Source organism: Ursus maritimus, unplaced genomic scaffold (genome assembly GCF_017311325.1).
Source record: "Ursus maritimus isolate PB19 unplaced genomic scaffold, ASM1731132v1 scaffold_9, whole genome shotgun sequence".
NCBI classification, from domain to species: Eukaryota; Metazoa; Chordata; class Mammalia; order Carnivora; family Ursidae; genus Ursus; species Ursus maritimus.
In genome coordinates this window covers 71,793,935-71,820,164 of record NW_024427107.1, presented here as the reverse complement: position 1 = coordinate 71,820,164, position 26,230 = coordinate 71,793,935, and the positions used below count along the sequence as shown (strand labels likewise).

Here is a 26,230-nt window from a genome sequence, read left to right as displayed (position 1 = left end):
TGATGGTTCCAAGAGGTTAAGTGATTTCTCCAAGATCACACAGCCACCAATGTAAGAAGCAGAAACAGAACAGTAAGTTAGAGAAATATTAACCAGGCTTTTTTCTTCTTTTTTTCCTTCTCTGATTTTCTTGTTCTCCCTCTCCTTATGTCCCTATCTTCTTTCCCTTCCTCTGTCCCCATTCTTCCTACTCACAGACTGCAAGAGGACCCCGAGGGAGCCAGGAACCCACTTGGTGTGGATGAGTCCCTTTTCAGCTACGGCCTTCGGGAAAGCATCGCTTCCTACCTGTCCCTGACCAGCGATGACAACACCTCCTTTGATCGAAAGAAGAAAAGCATGTCCTTGATATACAGCGGGAGCAAGAGAAAGAGCTCCTTCTTCTCCTCACCACCATATTTTGAAGACTAGCCTGAGAACAGACACCATGGTGTGTACCCAAAATAACAGAGGTTGGAACTATCACCTGGGATCTGGCAGGGAGGCACGGTTCCCTGGTCCCTGGGGAACCGCATATCTTCCAGAAGCCAAGAGAAGGCACATGGCGACTCGAACTCACATCTTCTCTGTCCACATCACGACAAAGGGAACCCCTCCCCGGTGGCTGACCAGTACTGAGACATCGCGAAACGTTGAATCACGATGTGATCGGGCAACATTTCCGAAGAGCCCCGTGTATGTGAGTGTGCTCGTTGTGTTTGTGGGAAAGATAAAGACATTATCTCACAAGAAAGCGCACAAGACTGTTCAACAAACCGTCCAGATGTTCACACTCTGAGCTCATCAGAGATAACTTCTGAACGAGAAAAGCCTGAGAAGAGGACGAGCCAAAAGTTGGGGCCTGGCCAGTCTAGCTTTGCAAACGGGTGCCCCGCAATGAACTTTCCTAACCAATCCACAAAGAGACCTTTGGGATGCAGCTCCTCTCTTTTCAAGGGAACTCAGTGACACTAAATGTTCATTCCCTTATCATCCCTGAATCAGGAGATCCCGCTGGCCTGCTGGTGGCAGGGCTACATGCACAGGAATCAGACGGCCTCCCTCCCTCTGCAGAGGACAAGGCAAAGGAGAGAGAGGGAGGCTGCTTGTGGGAAAATGGGAGGGTAGCCTTGGAGCCGTGCAAGCTTTCCTGGTGTCCCCAGTCATGGCTTCGAGGCACAGACAGAGCTTCTCTGACAGGCTGAGACACCTGCCAATACTAATGCGTCAGTTGTTCACCCATGATTGCCTGAAGAGCTAACTGTGTTAAGTACCATGTCAGGTAGAAAGAGGAAAGAAAAGAAAAGAAAAGAAAAGAAAAGAAAAGAAAAGAAAAGAAAAGAAAAGAAAAGAAAAGATCAGCAGAGGCACTCACAGTATAGACAGGGAGAAAAGTCTAGAGACAAAGATCATGAAAGTGGGTCGTAGAAGGAGAAATCAGCTCATGGCTCCGGGGGGACTGGGTCAGGTACGGGTGGCCCATGAGCTCACATCTCAGCTGCAAACTTCGCAGAGGGTAAGTGCAGCTGGATTGAGTAGACGAGAATGGTCGGCTTTTCTGAAAACTGCAAATGGATTAAATTCTAAAGAATTAATTCTAATTCTAAAGGATTAATTCATTTACGTGATTTTTTCTGTGTCATCAGTATTTTATTCTAAGAAGGGCCTGGAAGCCACATGAAGAAAACTGCTGAGCTCCGGGAAAGAAGGGAGGCAGAGTGGCTTTAATTCTGTCCCACTAATTTTAAGAGATGAGAGAGAAAGCACAGCAAAGTTCTAGAAAAGGCGAAGTATTTATCTCGAGGCCGCCCATCCGGATCTTGTTAGGAAGGGGGCTGCAGATGCTCCCATGACTCATTTTCCCCTGTTGCAAAGGGATTCAGGGCGGGGGGAGGGGTGCCTGTGGAACCCCTCGCTGCCTGATAGGCAATGTCTGTCTGTTCACCACGCACATTCCGTAGATCTGAGACCACTGTGCGGGTGGTATGTGTAATATGCATTTACGTGATTTTCTGTATCATCAGACTCTGGCGTGTTTATACAAGAAGACATTTATGGTTTCCCCCAAGAATCCCTAAAGGCCGTTTCAAGGGGCCAGCCGACGTGTGGGAAATGAATATAACACTGTGGACGCTGATTTCCACCACAAGGCAGGGTTTTCCTCGCAAACGCCAGATGTTTGTACGGTGTCATATGCATTGTTTTCCGTTGTAACTAGTGTGCTGGGAACTTTTGGGGAGCACTCAGAGGCATTTCTAAGTGGGAAGCATTACACTTTGCTAAATCATGTATTTATTTCTGATTAAAATATACCTAATAAATATTTAACCCTTGGCATGTGGGGAGAGCTTTCTGGGTGAGATGGGTGGGTGGCTCATTCAGAAGCTTCTTTGGGTCTTGAATTTTCAGACCAACTTGCCTCTGGAGAGAGATGACAGCAAGGAACAACAAGAAGAACCGCGCTCAGCTTCCTCTTGAAGTGCAGCCTTAAGAAAACTGGATTTTGTCACTTTGGAGTGTGTCTCATCAAACTTGAAGGTGGACACAGGGGGTTGGGGGAGAGAACAACTTAGCGATTGCAATGAACATTCTGCCTCACCTAGATAACTTCTGTGGACCACATGTGATACCTCTGCTTTCTGTATTTCCAAGAATTTATTTCTACCCATGTTTTTTTGGATGCCTACTAAATGCCAGAGATGACTCCAGGCGCCAGGGCTGTAGCAGTGAAAACCAGATGAGGTCTCCGATTTTACAGAGTTTGAGATCATAAATAAACAAGAAACTTTGTCATGGTGGGGAATGTAGTGCAGAAAGTAACCTGGGCTGCTGGACCCGAGTGTGATGGGGCAAGGAGTCGTTTAACTGGACGCCTGCTTAGGAAAGGCCTCCCTGCCAGTGGACACGTCTGAACTCCCATCTGAGCCGAGGCCAGAAAGTTGAGCAACAACCAGCCAGGCAAATCTAGAGGAAAACCGGAGGCAGTAGAGTTAAACGAGGCGATTCCTGTGGGCAGGAGCAAGGCTGCCTGTGGAAGGAACTGGAAGAAGAGCCAGGGTGGCTGGGCTGAGTGAGCTGGAGCCAGGGGCGGAGTGCTGCCAGGAGGGAGGCAGGTTCCCGCAGGGTTCTGGATGGGAGTGTCAAGAGTTTAGGGTCTATTCTAGGAGAAAGGCAAAGCCAATGGAAGGATCTAATTAGGGGAAGGATATCACCTCATCCACATGTTTTAAAGAGCACACTGGTTGCTGTGAAGAGAACAGATTTTTAAAATTCTGGTGTTGTGTTATCTACTCCACGCATAGTGAAAATTTGTAAGCTCTAGGACCAAAAGAAGGCAGGATTTCAAAATAAAGGGTTAGAAAAATTTTCATGCAAAAACAAAGGGCAAGTGTTGAATTTTGAGGCAAAACGGAACTGAAGGGAAAAGTTAATTGTCTAAGGGCTAAGAGAGATGTTACAAAAGGAATGAGCCATTAAGAAGATATAATGACCGAACCTGTATTAATCTAACAATAAAGTTTCAAAATATATTAAGCAACTTTACTGAAATGAATTCTACCCTGTCCCATGTGTGTTTAAAAGTATGCTTCTGGATTGATGTTGCTAATGTTTTATTTAATATTTTAACATCTACAGCCACATGTGACATAACTTATGGTTTTCTTCTCCTAAGTGATACTTAAAAATGTTATTGAGTTATATAGCAGGCTCACAAACTGAAAAAAGGTACTTTTCCCTGTTTTCTGGCATATCCTAGGGAGTGACAATTTGAAGGTTTACCATTAACCTAACCTTCAAAACTCTCTCAACCTCGTGTTTCGTTTTGTATTTGAGGATAGCTTTTAATGTATTCATCTTGCTCACATTCATTTCAGTAAAGCAAGAGTGGCTTAATAGGACAAAAATCTATTATTGAAATACTGCACAGTAAATAATAAAGGGTAAACTCTCAGCACATGTAACAAAGCATTTGAAATGTTCTACACCTATTATGGTTTAAAAAAAAAAAAATCGTACACCTAGGAATAAACCTAACCAAAGAGGTGAAAGACCTGTATTCTGAAAACTATAAAACATTGATGAAGATAATTGAAGATGACACAAAGAAATGGAAAGACATTCTATGCTCATGGACTGGAGGAACAAACATTGCTAAAATGTCTATACTACCCAAAGCAGTCTACACATTTAATGCAATTCCTATCAAAATACCAGCAGCATTTTTCATGGAGCTACAACAAGCAATCCTAAAATTTGTATGGAACCACAAAAGATCCTCAATAGCCCAAGCACCCTTGAAAAAGAAAAGCAAAAGCATCACAATTCTGGACATCAAGATATGCTACAAGGCTATCGTAATCAAAATAGCATGGCACCGACACAAAAATAGGCCCACAGATCAATAGAACAGAATAAAAACCCAGAAGGGAACCCACAACTATATGGTCAATTAATCTTTGACAAAGCAGGAAAGAACATCCAATGGGGAAAAAGGCTGTCTCCTCAACAAATGGTGCTGGGAAAACTGGACAGCTGCATGCAAAAGAATGAAACTGGACCACTTTCTCACACCATACACAAAAATAAATTTAAAATGGATGAAGGACCTAAATGTGAGATCTGAAACTATAAAAATCCTAGAAGAGAACACAAGCAGTAACTCATTCGATATTAGCTGTAGCAACTTCTCTACTAGACGTGTCTCCTGAGGCAAGGGAAACAAAACCAAAAAAAAAAAAAAAAAAACTACTGGAATTTCATCAAAATAAAAAGCCTCTGCAAAGCAAAAGAAACCGTCAACAAAACTAAAAGGCAACCTATGAAATGGGAGAAGATATTTGCAAATGACATATCATTCAAAATATATAAAGAACTTTCAAACTCAACACTCAAAAAACAAACAATCCCCCCAAAATTGGGAAAAGACATGAATAGGCATGATTTTTTCCAAAGAAAACATACAGATGGCCAAGAGATACATGAAAAGATGCTCAACATCACTCATTTTCAGGGAAATACAACTCAAAACTACAATGAAATATCACCTCACATCAGTGAGAATGGCTAAAAATCAAAAACAGGAAATAGGTGCTGGCGAAGATGTGAAGAAAGAGTAACCTTCTTGCACTGTTGGTGGGAATGTAAAATGGTATAGGCCTTCTGGAAAATAGAATGGAGGTTCCTCAGAAAGTAATTAATAGAACTACCCTATGATCCAGCAATTATACTACTAGGTATTTTCCCAAAGAATATAAAAATACTAATTTGAAGACATACATGCACCCTAATGTTTTTAGCAGCATTATCTACAGTGACCAAATTATGGAAACAGCCCAAGTGTCCATCAATTGATGAATGGATAAAGATGTGGTATATACACACAATGGAATATTACTCAGCCATAAAAAAGAATGAAATCTTGCCATTTGCAATGACAATGGATGGAGCTAAAGAGTATTATGCTAAGCAAAATAAGTCAGTCAGACAAAGACAAATACCCTATGATTTCACTCATATGTGGAATTTAAGAAACAAAACAAACGAGCAAAGAGGGGGAAAAAGAGGAGGGGGCAAACCAAGAAACAGACTCTTAACTATGGAAAACTGATGGTTACCAGAGGGGAGGTAGGTGGGAACAGGGGCCATATAGGTGAAGGGGTTCAGGAGGACACTTGGAGGTATGACACACTCTATCGTACACCTGAAACTAATATTACACTGTATGTTAACTAACTGGAATTTAATTAAAAACTTTAAAAATATATATATTAAGCAACTATTGTAGGGAGAAATAGATAAACAGATCATTTTATTTGGAGATTTGAACACACAATTCTCAGAAACAGATAGATGGAGCAAGGATAAGTAGACAGGTAGATAGAGGATATCAAAGGTACAACTTTTCCGCCAACCAATGAAGAAAACATTAGGTCACAGAGGAAGTCCTAATAAATTTCAGAGTCAGCCTTCTCCAAGTCAGCCTCCATGATAATAATGAAATAAAATTAGAAATCAATTTGCAAAAGGATGGGTTAAAATCCTATGAATCTAAAAGCTTTTAAAAGAAAACAAAGGACACATCCCCTGTGGTTAAGAAGAACATAATACAAGAAATAATCAAAGGCATAGAAATAGAGGACATGTCGCTACTTCTCCAAATGTCCAGGGCGTAGCTGATACAACAGTAAAAAGGACATTTACTGCTCGGAATCCATTGACCAGAAAACAAAGAATGACAAGTGATGAGCTCAGATTTCAACTCAAGAAGCTCAAAGAACAACCGATTGTCAAAGAGGCAAGGAGAAAGTAAAAGATGACAAAGGTAAACACCAATGAAAAAAGAGCTTTAAAAATACAATCGTAAAGAACATTCAGAAAGTAAGACATAGTTTAAATTGGAAGATTGATACGATGAAGAAAAACAGGAGCAAGAATGACCATGTCAAAGGAAAAGAAAGGCCAATGAGCTGCAGGGCCGCATTTAAGGAGGGGACCTCTTCAAGCGAGGGTACCCTTCCCTCCCTCAGTCAGCAGGGTTGGTCCCTCTCCCTCTGTCCCTTCCCTGCTGTCCAAGCTGCCCAGACTCTGCCCTACGGAACAAGGCCCTCAGATGGCAGAGAAACACCTAGAAAGAACCCATGCTTCTGGAGATCATGAGACACTTTGGGAAATGTCATGATAAAGAGGAAAAAAAGAAAAAAGAGAGAGAGAAAAAGAAACATATTTACTATTTAAGCTCCTTGAGTATTGGATCTCTTTGCTAGAGCAACTAAGCATTTTTGTCCAAAGGGTGTAGAAATCAACCTGCCAAAATTTACAGATAATGAAATAACGTCAGAAATTCCAGTGGAGCCAACAGACCAAGTACTGGAAGTGGTAAGAAGGTTCAGCAAATTTGGAGCTGACTTAACTCCCCTATGCCAGTACTGACCAGCTGGAAAGTTCAATAAAAAAATATGACATCATTCGTAATGCCAACCGAACTAGGACACAGAGGGACTTGCCTACAGTGATTTCACAAAAATTTTGTGGAGAGAATTTCCAAACTCTATGAAAAATCCCAAGGAGACAAAAATTCTGTTTGTGGTTATGGTGTCAACCAGATTCACAGATGTGAGATTTCACATCATGAAAACATAGATACTTTTTTGCAATTAATTGAAAAATTCCATGAAGATACACTCAAATTCCCAACGGGACTATTTAAAGACAATCAATACATGCACCTTAAAATATAGATGAGAGCACTGGAGCCCATGAATAGCTCAGTCAATTTTGATTAAGAGACACGGAGAAGAAAGTGATCGAACTATGAGGTTTGTGTGAAAACAGGAGAAAACAGTGCTTGGGTCTCTCCGAGTTTAATGGAACTCAGGACGGGCTTTGGTGCCCTCTTCCACCCAGGGCTGTGCTAAGAATTCAGAGAATTCTGGGGTGCCTGGGTAGCGCAGCGGTTAAGCGTCTGCCTTCGGCTCAGGGCGTGATCCCAGCGTTCTGGGTTCGAGCCCCACATCAGGCTCCTCCGCTATGAGCCTGCTTCTTCCTCTCCCACTCCCCCTGCTTGTGTTCCCTCTCTCGCTGGCTGTCTCTGTCTCTGTCGAATAAATAAATAAAATCTTTAAAAAAAAAAAAAGAATTCAGAGAATTCTAAGATGAAAATCCCATGTGCCTGTCAAGCTCTCAGTCATAATAGAATTGGAAGAAATGTGCTAGAAAAACAGCCAGTGTGTAAGACAAGGCAGGATTCCTAAAAATTGCCAAATAGAAGTCTCTTTACCAAGGTGAGACTCATTCTGTTTTAAGAGATGGAGAAAGGCTTAGAGGGTGTCATTTCAGCCGAGCCCTGAAGAAGGGAGTGACTTTCCAGGGGGAGAAATAGACATGCCGACCACAGCACAGCAATGGAAAGATGTGGCAGAAGGCATGGCATTTTCTAGGAATGTTGATACTAGTGAGCCCGGAGTGCAGGGTTCCTGCAGGCATGGAGCAGGAAAGGAGACAGGAAAACGTAGCTTGAGGCCAATTCATGAGGCCTGGCACTCCCTCTGAGGAATGCAGAATCAGGGAAATGGTGTAGGAGGGCAATGGAAATCTCTTCTGGGTCTTATGAATCATACCACAGAGGACACAACCTCCTCTGCCTTCTCTTAAAACTGGCCAGGACATCAGAGCCACAGAGTACATGTTCATGACATGTCGCCCCCTCTTCCTTCTTCAACCCGGGCCCCAGGGACAGGTGCAAGCTCCCCAGACCTGCTTTGGTTTGGAGATGCCCTAGCTTAGCAAGGCAAGGGAGAACCTGGATTTCTTGAGTTCCTACGGTGCACGGGACACTCTACAATCCTTATATGATGACAAATCTTGAGCCCTTGGAAGACAGAATTAATCATACCGATTTTATCCATGAAGAATGCAAGAGTGGAGGGTTTTTGCCCAAGGCTGGGATTTTAAGGCAGGCTTGCCTGATCCTAGGCCTGAGCTGTTTCTCTTAGGCCTTAAGTCCCTGGAAGAGTCCCAGGCTTCTGGAGAAGCAGCTTCATAGGGTGGGTAAAACACAGAGTAGGGCTTTAGGTTCTAGCCCCTGATGTGGCTCCGTCTTTAGCAAGTCACTAGACCTGTCTAAGCCTCAGACTCCCTATCTCCAGATTGCAAATAATATAAAGACCCCTTGCCAATCAGTGCGAGCAATCTATGAGATAATATATTGGAAGTGCCTTATGGGCCCCAAATAATCTAAATAAAGTTATTAATTATTACAGGAGCCTGTCGTGCCTGGTGTCTCAACAGCTCTGGCCTCAAGATTTGCAGGAAGACTTAAGATCTTATCCAAGAATATATCACCAACTCACATCCGTGCCCCCAAACATCTGTCGGTAAAGAACATGTTTAAGAACCGCTAATGTATTGAAGTATTTTCGTTCTCTCGATTCCAAATACCAAATAATTTCACATGCATCCCAAAGACTGCTGGGAGCAGTTGTAAAAGCTGCTTCTAAATGACTAAAACAGATGGAGAGTTTATTTTTACATACACTGCCATTTGCTCAAACAGATTAGTTTCTGAAATCCCCCGAACACCTCACGTTTCCAGAATTTTCAAAAAGAGAACTGTGCCTTCTGGGCCGACTGGAAGCCATTTTTGGTGTCTTCCAGGTTCCACTGAATGTCTGGTCTCTGAGAGGCCTCTGGGGAAACCCCTTCAGGAGCATTCAAAGTCGGGAAGTTCTATTTTCAATACCAGGAATTGAGAGATGTTTGGGCTCAGGCCTCCTGCCAGGAAGATGAGCCCACTAGAAAGGCAGAGACTGAAGAAAATCTGATCAAAGGACAAGAAACACAAGACAGTGGTGGTGGGGAGGGAAGTGGACCCGCCTGGGGGGCCCTGGGCATAGTCCCCCAGTCCTCTGCTCATTCGCTGCTCGGACATTAACTACGGGGCATCTTCTCTAGCACAGCTGTGTTGGGTGCTTGGGGACCCATGAGAACAAGGCACAGTGGCCCCCTGCTCTCCCAGGGCTCACGGTCTCGGGTGGGAGAGACTGCGCTCCAGCCAGAAGAATTCTTCACTGGTGGGAAATCATGATAAATGCTGTGCAGAGAAGTAGAGGCAGCATAAGCCGTGTAAAGGGGCTCTGGTTCTGGGCTAAAAAGTCTGGAAGGATTCCCCGAAGGACATATAGAGCAGGCAGAAAGGAAGATAGGATAAAAGCGTTCACGCAGAGGGAGCTTCCTGTATGAAGCAGAATAGAGCACGGACCCTTCAAGGAACGTTGGAAGGCTTCTATGGCCAATGAGAGAGGCAAAGTGAAAGGCAGTACTGCTTCCTGTTGGGAATGGTGACAATGTTGATCCAGCATCATACCTTCCCAAACAATGTCAGTCCTATCCTCCTCCTGACAGTCAAGGGTTCAGATCCCAGGAAGGTCGGACAATGCTGGAATGTGGTTATACGACCTTAGAATTGCTAGCGGGTCCATGGCATTGGTCTCTACGGTGCTCTATCNTTCCCTAATTTGGTTACTTCATAGTCTCATCGTGGCTTTCTCTGCTTCCAGGATTGTCCCTCTTAAACGCATCCTCCACTCAGCTTTAATACAAGTCTTCCTAAAGGGAAGCAAGTTTCTTACTTGCCTAAAAACCGTTTGATAACGCACCAATGTTCATTGCAGCACTATTCACAATAAGGTAGAAATAACCGCAGTGTCTATCAACAAACGAACGCATGAACAAAATGTGGTCTATGCGTGCAATGGGATATTATTCAGCCTAGAAAGGAAGGAAATTCTGATATAAGCTACAAGATGGATGAGCCTTTATGAACACATTATGCTAAGTGAAATAAACCAGACACACACACACACACACACGCACACATTTTGTATGATTCTACTGCTCTGAGGTCCTAGACTAGGCAAATTCATAGAGACAGAAGGTAGAATAGTGGTTATCAGAGGTTGGGGGGCAAGGAGGATGGGGAGTTATTGTTTAATAGGTAGAGTTTCTGTTTGGGATGATGGAAAGTTCTGGAAATGATTAGTGGTGATGATCGCACCACATTGTGAAGGTATTTAATGCCACTGAACTGTAGGCCTAAAAATGGTTAAAATGGGAAACCAAACCAAACCAAACCAAACATAATGCTTCAAAGGCTCCCATCACTGAGGATGAAAGTCAAGGTGTTCAGTGCAACCCGGCTGCTCCCTGCCTGCCAGTCTCCATCACTGCTGCCCCTGATGATCCCCCGCCACATCACAGGACAGGCAGATCTCCGTGAGGAGGCAAGCTGTCCCTTCATGTCAGAACTCTGCCCCCAGTGAAATGCCTGCACAGCCTTCAACATCTCACTCAGACATGCCTTCTCCTGGGAAGTGTTCCTGGACACTCCCTCTCCCCTTGTGCTTAGTTGGGGGCTTCTCTCTGAGCTGCCCTAAGACCCTCTTTTAAATATCTGCTTTCAGTGTTTGTCCCCCACCCCTCAGTAAACTCTAAGTCTCCCAAGAACTAGGACATGAATTATTTAGCATGACATTTCCAGCACCCAACATGGCACCTGGCACAAACTGGGCGTTGCATAAAGTTAGAAGTGAATCAGTGACAATACCATCAGGGCTTGTGCTGTGATCAACAGGTTATTTCTTCTACAATAGTTATTGTCATGATCAAAATCATTATATCACCATCATCATCAGTATGATATCATCATCATCATCATCATCATCATCATCATCATCATCATCATCTAGCAGGAACTTCAGACCATCCAGTAGAATCATGAGTGCTGAGTTCTATTCTTCGCCTTCATTCAACAGTCAATGACTCAGTTGGCCAAACCTTGGGAGCTCCATGCCTCACCCCGTGGCTACTGACTCAGCCACCTACCACTCCTCGATCAGACACGTGGGCAAGTTCTGGGGTCCCCGCCGGCCCTCCCACCTCAGGCAAAGGAAACAGCAATGAGGCGGAAGGGATCAGAGAGAGGAGTGAGTCACCCAATAGCGCTCCACGAAGAAATGCCACCAGAACTGAATTGCAGCCAGGAGATGGAGCATGGGCTATTGAAGAAACCAGCCAGCATAAGGGAAGGTTTTAAGTTCAGACCCTGAGAAGGTCAGCAAAGCAACGCTGGAAAGCAGATGAGAGTTCTCTTGTTCTGCTCCTCTCCTGCTGTGGGCAGTAATGCCCCGGTGTAGTTAGCATTGTAGTGGCTAAACTGTGCCCTCATCGTTAGCTTTCCTTCCACCAGAAAACTCTTCATCCTACACGCCATCGCCTTGTGTTTGTCTATTGACAAGAGAGGTCTTCAAGAGTTCATACCATTAAATCCCAGTGGGGCAATCTCCCAAAATGGAAACACTTCCCCATCTAGAAGTTTCGTCACTTTAGAATCATGGACAGTAGTCAGAGGAGCCCCTCAGCATCCTGGCATCACCTGACCATGGAAAGATGGCCATGAGCAAGACACACACCAGAACAAAGGATAAAGGAAACCAAGCAATCGAAGCCAACTGGTCTTAAGAGGTAAGTGAGCACCCCCCCTCGCCGCGACGTCACCAGTGTCCAACACAAGGCTGAAAGCAGAACAGGTGACTCACCATCAGCATGACCCTCCGGAAGAGTCTGGAGTCAGCGGCCCTGGTGGTTAGAAGGTGGATGCTGGCCACGTCGGCACCGCCACGATCTGCTGCCAGGGTCACGCGCCGAGGGTCCCCACCGAACACTCCGATGTGGGTCTGCACCCAGGTCAGAGCCGCCCGCTGGTCCAGCAGCCCCCAGTTGCCACTCACCTCGCCAGAACCTGCAGAAAGAAGAAAGTTTTAACCCTTTGTGATCTTACAACCTGGAGTCTACCCTCCCCCCCCACAGTGCTTTCTGGTGTGCCTCCGGGGGACCGGGGCTCCTGTCTGTACAGGTCGGGCCAGTGGGAACAGCTTGCTTCAGAACCAGACCCATCCAGCCTTTGCTGGGTAGGAGCCCGTGCTGTGCCATTCCATTTCTCCGGGCCACAGCTTTCCCACCACAGGCGACGGCACTTGCTAGGGCAGCGGCTCACATCAGAGGCGGTGCACGTTCAGACCAGCCCCTGGCTTGGCCCGTCAGCGGGGACGCCCCACGTGCTGGCCCGCCGTGGTGGCTCTCCACGCCTCTTCCTCCCTGGCCAGGACCAGGCGTGGCTGAGGCTCTCCAACAGTTCCCACTGCCTCTTCTCCCATGACCTTCAGTAGCATTCAGCTGAGCTGATCTATTCTTTTTTCATAGAATCCAGTACATTTTTATTGAAAGCTCAGCAGTACTTTTTTAACGAAGTGATTCACACACACACACACACACACACACAATGTATATATAGTATAGCAAAAATATGCTCTCGTCGGTGTTTGGGACACTATGTACCCATGCTCTCTGGCCATCCTCTGAATCCAGGGGATCCTCCTTGTCCATCTACATGGCTAACCACCCTGAAATACCCGGCTTGTTCTGGCTCAAGCTGAGACTCACCCACTGAGCCCTAGGAAGCCCCAGCAGCTCCCATGCCTTCACCACCACCCACGTGCTGCTGACCCAGAGCGTCAGGGGCACACAGCGTTCTCCCAGCGCCAGCCCCTCGTGTCTCCAGGAGGCTACCTCGCTGAAGGCACCTCTAGAGCATTGAGTCCCAAAGGGAATCGATTCCAAGTCCCCTGTACACACAGCCAGCAGCCTTTGAAGAATTTCTTATCTTCTCCTCCTAGTGCAGCACCACCCACCCGATCTGCTCCTGCACAGCCTGGGAGTCCTCCCCAAGACCGCTGTGTTGCCTCCCCAGCCCTTCTCATCCCCAGGTGCTCCGGGCTCTCTCCCCGCCGAGCTCCTCGGTGCTTCTCACTGGCCGCCTGTATCCACACTTCTCTCCCTCCGATGAATTCCCCATGCCACATCTTGAGTGGTCTTTTATTTATTTTTTTTTTAAGGGAGGGCTGAAAGGCCTTTTTATTTATTTATTTTTATTTTCCTTTTAAAGATTTTATTTATTTATTTGAAAGACAGCGACGAGCACAAGCAGAGGGAGGAGCAGAGGGAGAGGGAGATGCAGACTCCCCGCTGAGCAGGGAGCCCTATGTGCTCCATCCCAGGACCCCGGGATCCTGACCTGAGCCGAAGGCAGATGCTTAGCCCACTGAGCCACCCAGGTGCCCCCCGAGTGGTCTTATAAATGCATCATTTTGATTGTGTGTCCCTTATACACACACAGCCCAACACACACACACCCTGCCCTATCCTATCTAAAATCTCCCATCTCATCCCATTAGGACATGATCTCAGTTCTCCCAGTATATTCAAGGCCCCATGGGACCAGGGTGGCTGTCTCTTGGGCCCTATTTCCCTTCGTCCCCTCCTTGTCCCCGTGCCGCAGCCACCTGGCTTCTCTTCAGTAGCTCAAACACACCGGTCCGTCCTCTTCCAGGCCTCTGCTTGGCATGTGTGATTTCCTCTGCCCAGAGCCCTCCACCTCACCCTGGCCTTCCTCCTCTTCCCCCTCTGGCCCAGCAGTCCTTCACGTTTTGGCTCTGGGTTAATTCAAAGGCAGCCCTCAGGTAAGCAAGGTTCCCCTTCAGGTCTTTTTCACTCTGGGTCTCGCCTTCCGTGCGCGCCCACGAGCCCCCACTAAAACCAGGGGCACACAGCAGGTCCTTAGTCAATGTCAGGTGAATGAATGACCATAGTTACGATTAACAGGATTCGGTATCTAGTGAGAACTATCAACGAGACTCCACATTCCCAAACAGAAAAATAGGAAAACCTTGCGTCCCAATTCCCCAGCCTGGAGTGCACCAAGCTGACCAGGACGCCCGCTCAGAGGGCATAACAGTACAAATTACTCTTCCAGCCGGTGAGACTCTCGGAATTTCTTCAAATGCATTTTGTGTTCTGGGTTTGGTGAAGGCAATTAGCACAGTCCTCACCGCGGACATTTCTGGATTGCGCTTCTGTTCTGCCTGTCAGGATGAATGCGTGGTTTCTGAGGTCTTGGGCAGGGCAGGAAAGGTGGGTGCCAACTGAGTGGGACATCCGCAGCCTGCATTTCCAGTGACAATACAGGAGGGTTGGGGGCGGCCGTCCCTGCCTCTGACTCCGCATAGATCCGCTTCCCAAGCACAGTGCTGACGTGGCGGGGTCTACAGAGCCCAGGAAGTCAGAGGTGAGGGCCCTTCAAGGGCTGCTCTTCAGACAAGTCTGGATGGGGCTTTGCCTGGTGCCAGGCGTTATGCTTGGTTCCATGGAGAGCAAGACAGGCACGGCGCTGGCCCTCGGGACACACAGCCTCAGCCATGCGCACAGGGGCAGCGAGCCAGCTGCTCTCGGGGAGTCTGCTCCAACCCCTTCCTTCACTGAGGAGGAACCTGACACTCGAGAGGAAACGTTTGTTTCAGCACAAGAAGCAAATGTAAGAGAAAGTCGGGACTTAGATTCCAATGCACACTCGGAACTCTCTGTCCTAATACTCAATCCAATTCAACACTTGTTGGAAAATCTATGATGTGCAAGGCATTGTGTTATTTTCATTAAAAAAAAAAATCTAAGTGTTCCATTTATGGAACTTTTTGTGCTCAAAAGCTCTCCTAACTCCCCCGTTCCTACCGAGAGTCAAGTCTAAATGTCTTCCTGGCTTTTGCGATCCTCTAGGAATGGCCTCGGCTCAGCCAAGCAGCCTGGGTTCCCTTCATTTTCCAAACCCAGCCCTTGCCCAGCCACCATGGCCACATTCATCCTCCTGCTGTCTGGCTGTGGCCAAGCCTCCAGGCCACCTGGGCGCCCTTCTGGCTCCGTCCTGCCACACATGTGGGCTCTGCTGTGCCCCTGGGGCCCGACACTGGAGAGGGGCTCCCTGCCAGCCGCACATAGAGTCCAGTAGGGAGACAGTTATGAGCTGGTGTCCACCCTGTCCACCCACCCCAGCTGCCCTGCTCTGCCCTACCACCTCCCCTGGTCGGAACCACCCCAGCCATATCCAACTGTTCCCTCATCCCCTAACTGGTTCTCGCTTGCTCATGTGCTGTCTTCAACTCTCTCTCTAAAGCTCCTTGGCATATTCTGGGCTCACAGTGGGCCCCCACTGGTCTCGTTGATGGCCGTCAATAAGAGGCAGCAGGTGAGGTGGCCAAGCACACGAATTATGGAGCCAGACCAGCTGGGCACAGCCCCGGCCCCACCACCTGCTAGAACTGTGAGGCCCTGGACAAGTCATATAGTGCGACTTGATTCTCCCTGTCGGTAAAATGGAAATAATAACCGTACTTATCTCTTCAGGTTGTTAGGATGATTGAATTGGTTAATAATTATAAAGGAAACTGAACAGTGCCTGGCATAAACCACTATAGAAATTGTCTAATTTTTCTTGAATAAAATGAAACAGATTGAGGTCCCAGCAGTATCTCTCAGATGCTCTCTGCGGAGCGTGCCCTGGCTTTTGTGGCGGAAACTACACTTAGGGGGGGCAGCCGCTGAGACAGGGCTCTGTGCCTGTTCTTCTGGCTGGAAGGCAGCGGACCCTCTCGGGAGGCCCCAGGGACGATGAGGTAATGGTAATGGTACCATGCCCGGCCTTCTGTCTGACTCCCTGGCCAAAGCACACCTCCTCTGTCCCCACACCCTATAGAGGGCCCACGGGCCGACCCACCCACTCCTCTGAGCCTGCCCCCCCCCCCGCCTGCCCCTGTTCCCCTCACTGCACTGCTTTGCCAGAACGAGGATAGTCACTGTGCCCTGCGCCCCCAGGATCTGGCCCCCGGCAGGACCCAGGCTGGGGAAATGACCTCCCCCAGCCCACCACCAACCCCTCACTTCCTTTCCAACCACTCGGTTCACCAGGAACCAGGGCCCCGTTGAAATACTCCTGGGTTTGGCCCCCCTCTTCTCACAGAGAACATGAGCTTGTCTCGTCAGCCACAGGCCTGGCATGAGCTTCTGTTTTCATCCTCCCCCTATTCCCTTGGAAAAGTACCTTCCAGAGTCTGGAGCTCTCGGAGGACCACGTTCACTGTGGGTCACGACAGCGGATGCCACACACATTGATCATTGGAGAACATGGGCACAGACCACTCGGCTGGACATAGTCCATGCCAGGAGCCGTGGCTGCTGCAGTCCAAGGGCAGCTCTGTGCCAGCTGCTGGCCACACGCAGGGCCGGGGCATGACCACCACCCAGCCCTGCCTGGAAGGAGCCCCGTCCAGGGAAAGAAAAGGGGCATTAACCCTAGTAGCCCCTGCGGGGTGCCGGGCAAGGTTCCAGTGTCTGCCTTCTACACGCGTTACCCCCCACGTTCCCCCTTATGTCTTAGCGTCATCTGAGAGATGGGCAGCGTGGGAGTGGAGGCAGAGGGAAGGGGCTGCCCAGAGCCCCTCGGCCCACAGCTGCTCTCAGGCCCTGTTCTGTGCGGATGCAAAGCCTGTGTGCCTGCAGGACCCTGGGCTCCGGCCAGCACTCAAAGTAGCCCGTCTCTTTCCAGACCCGTGTTCGGAAGTGCAGCGTCCAACTATTTAAAATGGGAAAGGGGAAAGATGAACAGGGGTGGTGAAACTATTCTGTGTGACCTGTAATGGTGGTCACGTGTCATTAGACACTTATCGAAACCATAGAGAGTGCGACACAAAGAGTGAGCCCTACTGTACTGTGGACTTTAGTCAATACTAACCTATCCGTGTTGTGTCATCAATCGTAACAGAGGAGCCACACCAACACATAGTGTCGATAGTAGGGGAAACTGAGGCAGGGGCGGCGTCTATGGGAACTCTTTGTACTTTCTGCTCAGTTATTCTATAAACTTAAAGCCACTCTAAATGGTAAAATCTATTGACTATTTTTTAAGTGATAAAGAGGAAGATGAGCTTGTGTCACAAATTTACTGGGGGTTTCGCAGACCCACACAACCCGTTCCCTCCCCCTTCCTGAGCATCCCCCAGGGCCACGGGCATAGAAGGGCTCCACCCAGGAGCTGCTTCTCAGCAGAGCCTTGTGGGGGGACACACTGCAGCAGGCGGCGGGGTGTCTGCGGTCAGGAAGGCTGCGTTTGCATCCTAGCGCTTCTGTGTTTCAGTTTCTCTACGGACACATCGCTCCCCTCCCCTGGCGAAACTGCAGGGAGGCTCAGTTAGGGCAGGCAAAGGCCCAGGAACGTGGGGGAAGCTAGGACGTCTAGTAAATAAAGCAAAGAAAACCCGTCTGTGGCTCAAAGGACGTAAAAGACGCATCCTGCTCTGACACAGAACAGGGAACCCAAAGGACATTTCTAAACATCCGAGGCAAATCACAAGATACTTCTCCTTGATGTTTGACCAGTAGGATTTAACGTCCCGAGTGCACTCCTAACTGTGGGGCATGGAGTTCCCCGACCTCCCCGAGCTTCGCTGCGCCATCTGAGAAACGACCACTCGGTACTGGCCTCACAGAGCTGCCGTGAGAATGAAATGAGGTGACCCAGGAGAAATGTCTGGTGGAGGCTGGCACTGCCGAGTGTAACTTTCTTCCCGTCCCGCTGACAGTTTTGCTTTAAGCACAATGAACAGGCAGCATTCCAGGTCAGGAATGAGAAGGGCTGGGTGTTCTGGAAATTTCCTTTGCCTCCCCTGACACTGCCTCCACCAGCAGCGGGAATGAGTTTGCCTTCCCAGAAGCACACAAATTCTCAATAGGTTTACACACTGTGAAACCAGTACCCCCCACCCCTCAGGCATGGGTAACATGGAAATTCGCTTTCCTCTGTCTGGAAAGGCTCAGAGCCAAGGAGTCGGCCATGTCTGTGGAAAGCTCCACCTGACCACATTCAACAGCATGAGTTCTGAATTCCACCCGCCTCTTCAGAGATGGGAGCTACGGACGTATTAAATCATCGCCAGTCATGGGTTTGAAAAGAGGAAAGAAAGCCCAGGCAGAGTCTTTAGTGCTCCAGCAGCTGACCCTGTTCCCTCTGAAGGGAAATCTGAAATCTGTTGGCCATCCACATTTCTGTCATTGGCATCTGGTCGTATTTTGCCTTAACTTGGTGCCCTCTTCGTGGTTGTTGTGCGGGCCTCAAATCTTCTCCATGGCACTCCAGGCCTCATGCCACGTGGTGCACCCAGCCCTCGTTCCCCAGCACTCCGGAGTTTCTGCCCATGCTGGATGCCACATTCTAGATGACTCCATCATTCTCACCATGCTACCTTCCACCCGCCCATCCTGACTTAGCAGGTAAGGCATCTGGATCTTAAATGAGATCCTTGGAGAACAGAGAGGAAGGTCAGTGCCTACCTGGAGGGCCCACTACAGTATCTAAGGCCCTTTCACATGTACAACGTCACTGGAGCCTTACGTAACTGTGGACGTTGGAGAAAATTATTCCCATTTTACAGAGGAGAAAACTGAGACTCAGAAATGAAGGGTTTTAGCCCAGGTCACACCGACAATGAATGGCAGAGCTGGCCCTTGGCTCTTCAGCTCCCCAACCTATGTGTCTACCCTGCCCACGGCTGTTTGACAAGTGCCCCGCCCCTGGGGGGCCTGAATATGGAGGAAAAGATGCACAGGCAGGATGACGGGGCTGTCCAGGCCTCAACTCTGCCCTGGGTGCTGGTGGGGAAAGTGGAAGATGGAACCAGGGTGACAAACAGTTCTGTGACTGGGTAGGGGACAGACCAATGCTCACAGTGAGGCTGGTGTTAAAGAGGAACCGGCAGCATGACTGATGCAGCCCTTATGTGGAGTCAGATGGCGTCCCTGTGGGTCCAGGTCTCTAATCCATTCCTATGCTTCTCTAGAGCAAGGTAACCCCGGTGGTGAATCCTGGCTCTGCTGTTTCCTGACTGTTGATGTTAGCAGGTGTCTACCTTCTGGGGATTCAAAACACACACACACACACACACGATGCAACGCGTAATGCACTTGGAATAGCTTCAGTACACAGGAAGATCAGCCAATGGCTACTATTACTCTCAAGTGTGGGTGTCAGCATCGCTGGAGGGTCTCATGGGTGTGCGGGACACTCCACCGAGAGCTCAGATGGGCTGCAGCAGGGCCGGGGGGCCTGAAGGGATGGGGCTTTGGGAAGAAGGGGTTGAACACACACAGAGTGGCCCTCAGCTCAAGGGGTCAGCAATCCCCAGGCAAGCCAGCAGCTTACCGGAACTCAGGAAGCCGAAGACCCCCACTCGGTAGCCAGCAGTGACAACAATGAGGTTGCCAATAGCAGCCAGGAAGGAGCCATCGATGGCCAGCTGTCCTCCAGCCCCCTTCCCCTCCATGGTGTTGTGGAAGAAGACCAGCACAGACGCGTTGGGGGCCTGTGGAGAGGGGAGAAATCTGAGGCTATAGGTTGGCCCATTCTCACCCATCAGAGCTTACTGAGGGCACCTTTCCCAAGAAGGTGCGAGATTCTGAGTCTACCCATGACTCTTCCTGTCAACTCTGCCACATAGGCACACTGAGTCCCATGTCACAGGCTGAACTGCGTCCCTCTAAAATTCACGGGTTGAATCCCTGACTCTACGACCTCGGAATGTGACTGTATTTGGAGGGGTCCAATAAGGAGGTGATTAAGCCCGTGGGCCCTAATCCCATACGACTGGTATACTCAGAAGAAGGGGAAATTTGGATGGAGACACACACAGAGGGGATACCATGTGGAGACAGAGGGAGGAGGAGATGACCATCCAGGGGCCACGGACAGCAGCCTGAGAAGGAACCAACCCCACTCACATCTGGATCTTAGACCTCTGGCCTTCAGAATGTTGAAAAAAATATCTTTCTGTTGTTTACGCCTCCCGGTCAGTGGTGATCTATCACAGTAGCCCTAGCACGGTCATAAGCCTGATGTCACAGACAAGGAAGCCGAGGGTCATGAAAAGTGGATGCTTTGCTCCCATTGCAAAGTGAGCAGGTGGCAGAAAGGGCGGCCCACTGCAGACCGGGAGCCCATTGCTTGGAGCCTTGCAGTCTTCCAACACCCCAGTTCCACCCCATAGGTAGACGCTCTAATGGCTCTAAGCACTTCTGTTCTACAGGTGTGAACATAGAGGCTCAGAGTGGTGAAGTGACTTCTTAAAACAGGTACAGAGAGGAAGGGGCCGACCCAGCATTCCAACCTCAGCCGCCCTCCCAGCACACTGCCCTGGGCTCTGCCGTCTGTGACCCTGTGTCCTTTAGGTGAGTGAGGAATAGCTCTGTATCACCTGCATGGGTTTCAGGCACCGTGGCCCAACAGAAAGGACTCACCAGGGAGGACCCAGAGAGTGTTCCAGAATAAAGTAGGGGCCAGAACTGGCGTGGTGGAAGACTGCATCGCTCTAAGCAATGGGCTCCAGGTCTGCAGTCACTTCCAGGTGGAGTGACCCTTGTACCTTTAGGTGCGGTCTCTGTCCCACTCACGGTCATCTCCAGTGCCCCCCATCAGCCACCTAGTGACTCATTAGTCTCCCACCAGTGTATTATTTAACTCTTGCAAGAACTTTATGAGCCAGATGCTATCTGTCTCCCGCTTTCAGAACCAGTAACCAGAGCACATAGAACACGATTACCTTCTCTAGACCAGTGAGACAGGGATCAGTGGCAGACGAGTTGGGAGCCAGACCTTAGCCCAGCAGCGCAGGTATGGGGTGACCAGCGCCGGGCAGGGGGGACCCCTCATCTCCCTCACTCTGGGCTCCATGCTCATAGTAGCGCCATCTATAACGGCTTTTACGTCTAGGGGGCCTCGTGACAAAGCTCACTCAGACCAGCTTGCCGAGGTCAGATGTCCAAAGTTCAGTGGCCTCTCGCTGCCAGTAGGCCAGGGGACCAGGAAGCTGTGGCATGGTCTGGGGTACCACGGCATCTATCAACACCGGCTTGACGTCCCCAGGAACTCGTGTTTCCTAAAACTCATCAGTGCCTTTTTCTCTTGTGCCCTCTGACCCCTCCCCCCAAACAGGAAACTCAACCATGGAGCGTCAGCCTCATGGCTGCTACTTAGGCCGATCCCAACTCCAAAACACGGCATAACCCTGTCTGGGTCACAGCCCCAAACTCACCCTCCAGCACTGCCCCAAACAAGAGTCCCCATGGGAACGCCCTCAGGGGTCGCTCCTCGGGTCTTCCAAGGACAGCTGTTGGCTGGTTTCCTCATCGGCAGATGAGCCACAGTCAGGCTCCGTCCTCCCCAGCTTTCAGAGACCCTGTGTCGCGGACCCTTACCCACCACCTGGCTCCCATCTCCCTCCCCCCCCACCCCGCTCAAGCGGCACCCCCTGAGCCCCACCCGTCACTGTGTCCCCTCCTCTGCGTTTCTCTGAGTCTCATCAACACCACCGTTGTTTAATACTCACTTGCGTATCTGTCTCTGCCCTGCCCACTAACACGTAACATCTGAGGGCAACGACTGTTCTAGTCACCTCTCTGTCCCACCCGGGGCAGTGCCCCCCAGCACAGGCCCTTTATGACTATTTCTCGGAGAACTGAACCAGGGCAATCGTGCCCCATTTCCATGGGGGTGGCCTGAGGACGTGGGGAGGATCGGGTGAGGCCGGGTAGGAACCAGGAGGACCTTCTGCTTCCTCTTGGCCTCACAGGCTTTCACGAAGCCAAGAACCAGTGAGGACAGCGCTGGGGGAGCAGAGCCTGAGCAGACCGCGGAGGAGAGGAGGGAATGTTCTGGCAGCTCTGGGACAGGGGGTGTCTAACGGGGCAGTTTTCAGGGCAGACAATCACGGGCTTCAGAACTCACCACGTTCTGAGGGACAAACACGTTAAGATACAAGCAGTCTTCGCTGACTCCGGGCGACGCGGGCGCTCTGGTGCCTGGCTGCCAGCAGCTGGCCCTGGGGATACGGACTGTATGACTTCCAGGTAAACAGTCACAGACGTGTGCCTCATCTTCCCGTCTCGCCCACCACCATTGGCCAGAGCCCACCGCCCCGTCCGAAGGCCCGATGGCCCACGGGCTCTGCGGCAATTAGGCACTTGGGGAAATGGGAAAGAGAGCAGCAAGCCCAGGGAAGAAACGGCAGGATGCCCGGCACTCTCTCTGGCACGGGCCGCGGAGGAACACCTCCAGGGACAAGTGCCGATTCAGAAGAAGGACTCCCGAGACAGAGACGGGGAACGTGGGTGTTGCTCAGGACATCGGTCCTTCCTTGCTGCAGGCGTGCAGACCTGATGCTGGATGGGGAGTCTGAGCTGCTTTCTGCATCAGGACAGGGTCCACGTGTGCCAGGTGAGCAGCCCCGGGCACAAGAGCTGAGACCACGTCCGGGACACGCCCAAACGCAGCCTGATGGGACCCGGCCCAGAGGCGATTTCACGCGTCCCCCAACCTCGTTTGTGCGGGACGCTGAGAAGGCAAGCTCTCCAACTACTCTCCACTCAGAGCCTCCCCTAACATGGTCAAGTACTCTGATTAGTGCGAGTTTCTTCCTTTTGTGTCTCCGCGGTGGCGACTCACCACGGCTTTCTGCAATTTCCCGCCCCTGCCCGAGTTCGAGCCCTGAATGCCCCCTGCCTGGAGCATTCAGGAGCTCCCAGCCTTTCACTCTGTCTGGCCCTGGCCTGTGGACCTGCCCACCAGCCATTCCTGGGTGACAAGGGACAGTGCAGGTGCAGCTGCCTCGGGACAGAGCTAGGGCCGTCTGCGGGAAGGTGGGGAAGGGAGACAGGAGGATGGGGCTCTTTCATGGGTACTCTGAACACACACTGGTGAGAAAAATGACAACATCTCCAATGTGTCAACTGTTTAACGTGGTGTATGTGTGGGAGGGGACAGGTGAGACTGAACACAGCTGATGAGGGAGGATGAATTTTTTTCCTTTTTTAAAACTCCTTTTAATATTGTTCCCATTGGGGAAAAAAGTCCTCTTAAAAAATGTTTTTCAGGGGCGCCTGGGTGGCTCAGTAGGTGAAGCGTTTGCCTTCAGCTCAGGTCCTGATCTCAGGGTCCTGGGATCGAGTCCTGCATCCAGCTCTCTGCTCAGTGGGAGCCTGCTTCTCCCTCTGCCTCTGCTGCTCCCCCTGCTCATAGCCTCTCCCTCACTCGCTCGCTCTCTCAAATAAGTAAATAAAATCTTTTAAACAATAAATAAATAAAATGTTTTGCATGAGCTCATGTGCTTCTTCCTCCCTGCTGGATTTCTCAGCCCCCCCCCCCCCCCACCACCACGACCACCATCAATCATGGACGCTCCCCAGTGCCCTGCGGCCCTGGCCCATGGAACTCTCCCAAGTAGACCCTTCCAAAGCCTCTCTTCCCTGGACGCAAAGTCAAGGAATGTTCATGCTGAGGAAGGCAGAGCCTCCATAGCCTGGGTCCCCGGATCTCTGCGGGGAGCGGAACACGCCGGCCCCTCGGGCACCAAATGCACTTTGCAGGAGCAGGACAATGACATTTGCAGGCTTATCTGTAAGACCGCTTAATGCCCACCCCCATTCACCACTCGAACCGGAAAGCACTGCTCGGCCACCAAGTCTCACTCCGATGGATTCGAATGGGAGAGGAATCCCCTGGACATGCACCAAAACGTATTCCACTAGGTCCTCACCGTGGCTTGGTGGCATCCCAGGACCCTGTCCAGTTCAAGGTCCCCGGTGCCTGGAAGCGGCTCTCTGCCAGGGGCGGGGCGGCGTACGGAACTCCCAGGAACTGATCCACTTGCCTCCACGAACCGCCCACCTGGACGGCCTGGGACCTGCCCAGCAGCCGGCCGTAGGGGGTGATGGTCACAGAAGGTGCAGGTGTCCCAGAGCTGAGCAGAGGGATGTCTGCGGGGGAGGAGACAACAGCGGGTGCTCTAGTTAAACAAAACACTGCTTTTCACGCTTTAAAAATGTCAGTAGTTCATTCAGACGCCAGCAGCTCAAGTCTAGCCAGGTTACATTTCAATGTGAAGAAAGAAAACGAAGAGCAAATACAGCTGATGTTTACCAGGCACCGAATGTCCGCAGAGCGTGGCACTGACCCCTTCTCTACAGGTGCTGCCTCTCTGACTCTTCCCACCCAGAGGCTAGGCAGAGCCTAACCCGGGCCCAGAGCCCCCTACCCAGCACGCGGGGGCCAGGCGCGAGCTGTCATTCAGAGGTACTTGGATTTTTAAAAGAACAGAGGGACACAGAAAGTGCGATGCTCAGGCGATCTCCCCTGGAGGAGTCTGGAGTCAGGCTCCCACCCTCAAACACATCAGTGACTTCTGGGGTGCAAGCTATAAATCACTCATACTAACAGGGATGAATGAAGAGTATGATTCCTTCCATCACTTGAGGTCAGATATTGCCACCAAAAAAGTTTGCCGCAAACCCACAAAAAATTTTTTTTCTAATTTTTAGAACTTTGGGATTTCAGAATTGCCGGGGAGGAACTGTGGACCCTTATTTGCATTTCACTGGTAAGAAAACAGAGCTGGGGGCCAAGGGTGGGTAGCTGCCAGCACTTGAAGGTATAGGATTCAAAGAGTTTCTGGACCCCGACCGGGACCACGGTCCATTCCCATGGGTCAAGGGCCAGCTCAGGGCCCCTCTCCCGGGCACTGCCCCTGCCTGCAACGTCCTGCCTCCCCTCCTTCCATCTGGCCTGTCAGCCAAAGCTTGTGCCACCTGCCAGCCTGCCCTTGCCGGCTCTGCCTCCAAAGCCTCCGCCCCCGCCTTGTAATGCTAATCACCACAGGCCCCTCAGCCTCTCTCCCTGTGGATTCTTATCTCCTCTACCACATTCTGTCCCATTCAGTGATTGAGTCAATCAACTTTTGTTGCGACCCTGGCTCCAGACCAAATACCATTTTCAGATTTTCAGGGACTTGGAACCTGCCTGCGTCTGATTCCCCACAGGGCTCAGAGCCTGGCACAAAGGAAGTACTGAAAGCTGGTGAAGAAATGTTCTCTCTCTTTCTCAAGCTCCCTCTCTCTCTCTCCTTGCCTGTGTGTGTGTGAGAAAGAGAGAGAGAGAGAAAGGGAGGGAAATCACTCATTATTGCCGCGGGTGTTTGGTTTGCGCGGCTCTGCTGCTGGCTGGGAACTTCACCGCTAGTCCGCAGGTCCGTCTACACCGTCCTCTCTATGCGAGGACAAACGAGGAGCACAGGAGGAGGCAGGCAGGCAGAAGTCTATCCATTCCTCAAGCTGGGTGCAACGAAGTGGCTCCACTGGTGGTTTTGTCCCCAGGGGACAGTTGGTAACGTCCAGAGACAGGTGGGGTTGTCAGCGGGGTCTGTGAGAGATGCTGGGTGCTGACATTTCGGCAGTAGAGGCCAGGATGCTGCTAAACACCCTGCAATAACAGGCCAGCCCCCACGGCAAAGAACCATTTGGCCCCGGCTGTCAACGGTGTGAGGCTTGGGAGCCCCTGGGATGGCACGTGTTCATGACTCCCAGGCCACTGACGAGCATCGTGGGGAGGAACTGAGGCATCGTCCCGGGAGGCAAGCAGACCTGTGTTTTAGGTTATATGCACCAGTTACTTTGGGGAAACTTCCTAATTCTTCTGATGCTCAATTCTCCCCATGAAACCAGGATGACAGCAGCCCCTACAACACAAGGGTGTTGGGGATAGATAGATGGTGCCTGCGGTGCTCTGAGCCCAGTGCCTGTGAGGGGCAGGGGCTCCACACGCTGGAGACTGGGTGGACTGGGGGGAGGGGAGGGAGGGAGAGGGGGAGGGAGGAAGGAAAGAAGAGAGAGGAAAGAAAGAAAGAAAGAAAGAAAGAAAGAAAGAAAGAGAGAGAGAGAGAGAGAGAGAGAGAAAGAAAGAAAGAAAGAAAGAAAGAAAGAAAGAAAGAAAGAAAGA

The 26,230-nt window shown here is 50.2% G+C and overlaps 2 protein-coding genes across 4 annotated transcripts in view; one reads left to right on the top strand and one right to left on the bottom strand.

Annotated features, from left to right (window-relative positions):
* SLA (Src like adaptor) overlaps positions 1 to 2,314 on the top strand; it is a 33,953-nt gene extending 31,639 nt beyond the window's left edge. For all 3 annotated transcript variants that reach the window (XM_040626177.1, XM_008684159.2, XM_008684158.2), the window contains one exon: positions 198 to 2,314. In XM_040626177.1, coding sequence (XP_040482111.1) covers positions 198 to 411 — 214 coding nt within the window. In that variant the 3' untranslated portion in view covers positions 412 to 2,314. The remainder of the gene's footprint in view (positions 1 to 197) is intronic.
* The window catches only part of TG (thyroglobulin), a 243,772-nt gene that overhangs the window by 86,834 nt on the left and 130,708 nt on the right, over positions 1 to 26,230 (bottom strand). The window contains exons 39-42 of the mRNA XM_008684160.2: positions 23,997 to 24,216; positions 22,190 to 22,283; positions 19,613 to 19,772; positions 12,072 to 12,274 (exon numbers count right to left, since the gene is read on the bottom strand). Of these exons, the coding sequence (XP_008682382.2) occupies positions 12,072 to 12,274; positions 19,613 to 19,772; positions 22,190 to 22,283; positions 23,997 to 24,216 (677 nt within the window). The remainder of the gene's footprint in view (positions 1 to 12,071; positions 12,275 to 19,612; positions 19,773 to 22,189; positions 22,284 to 23,996; positions 24,217 to 26,230) is intronic.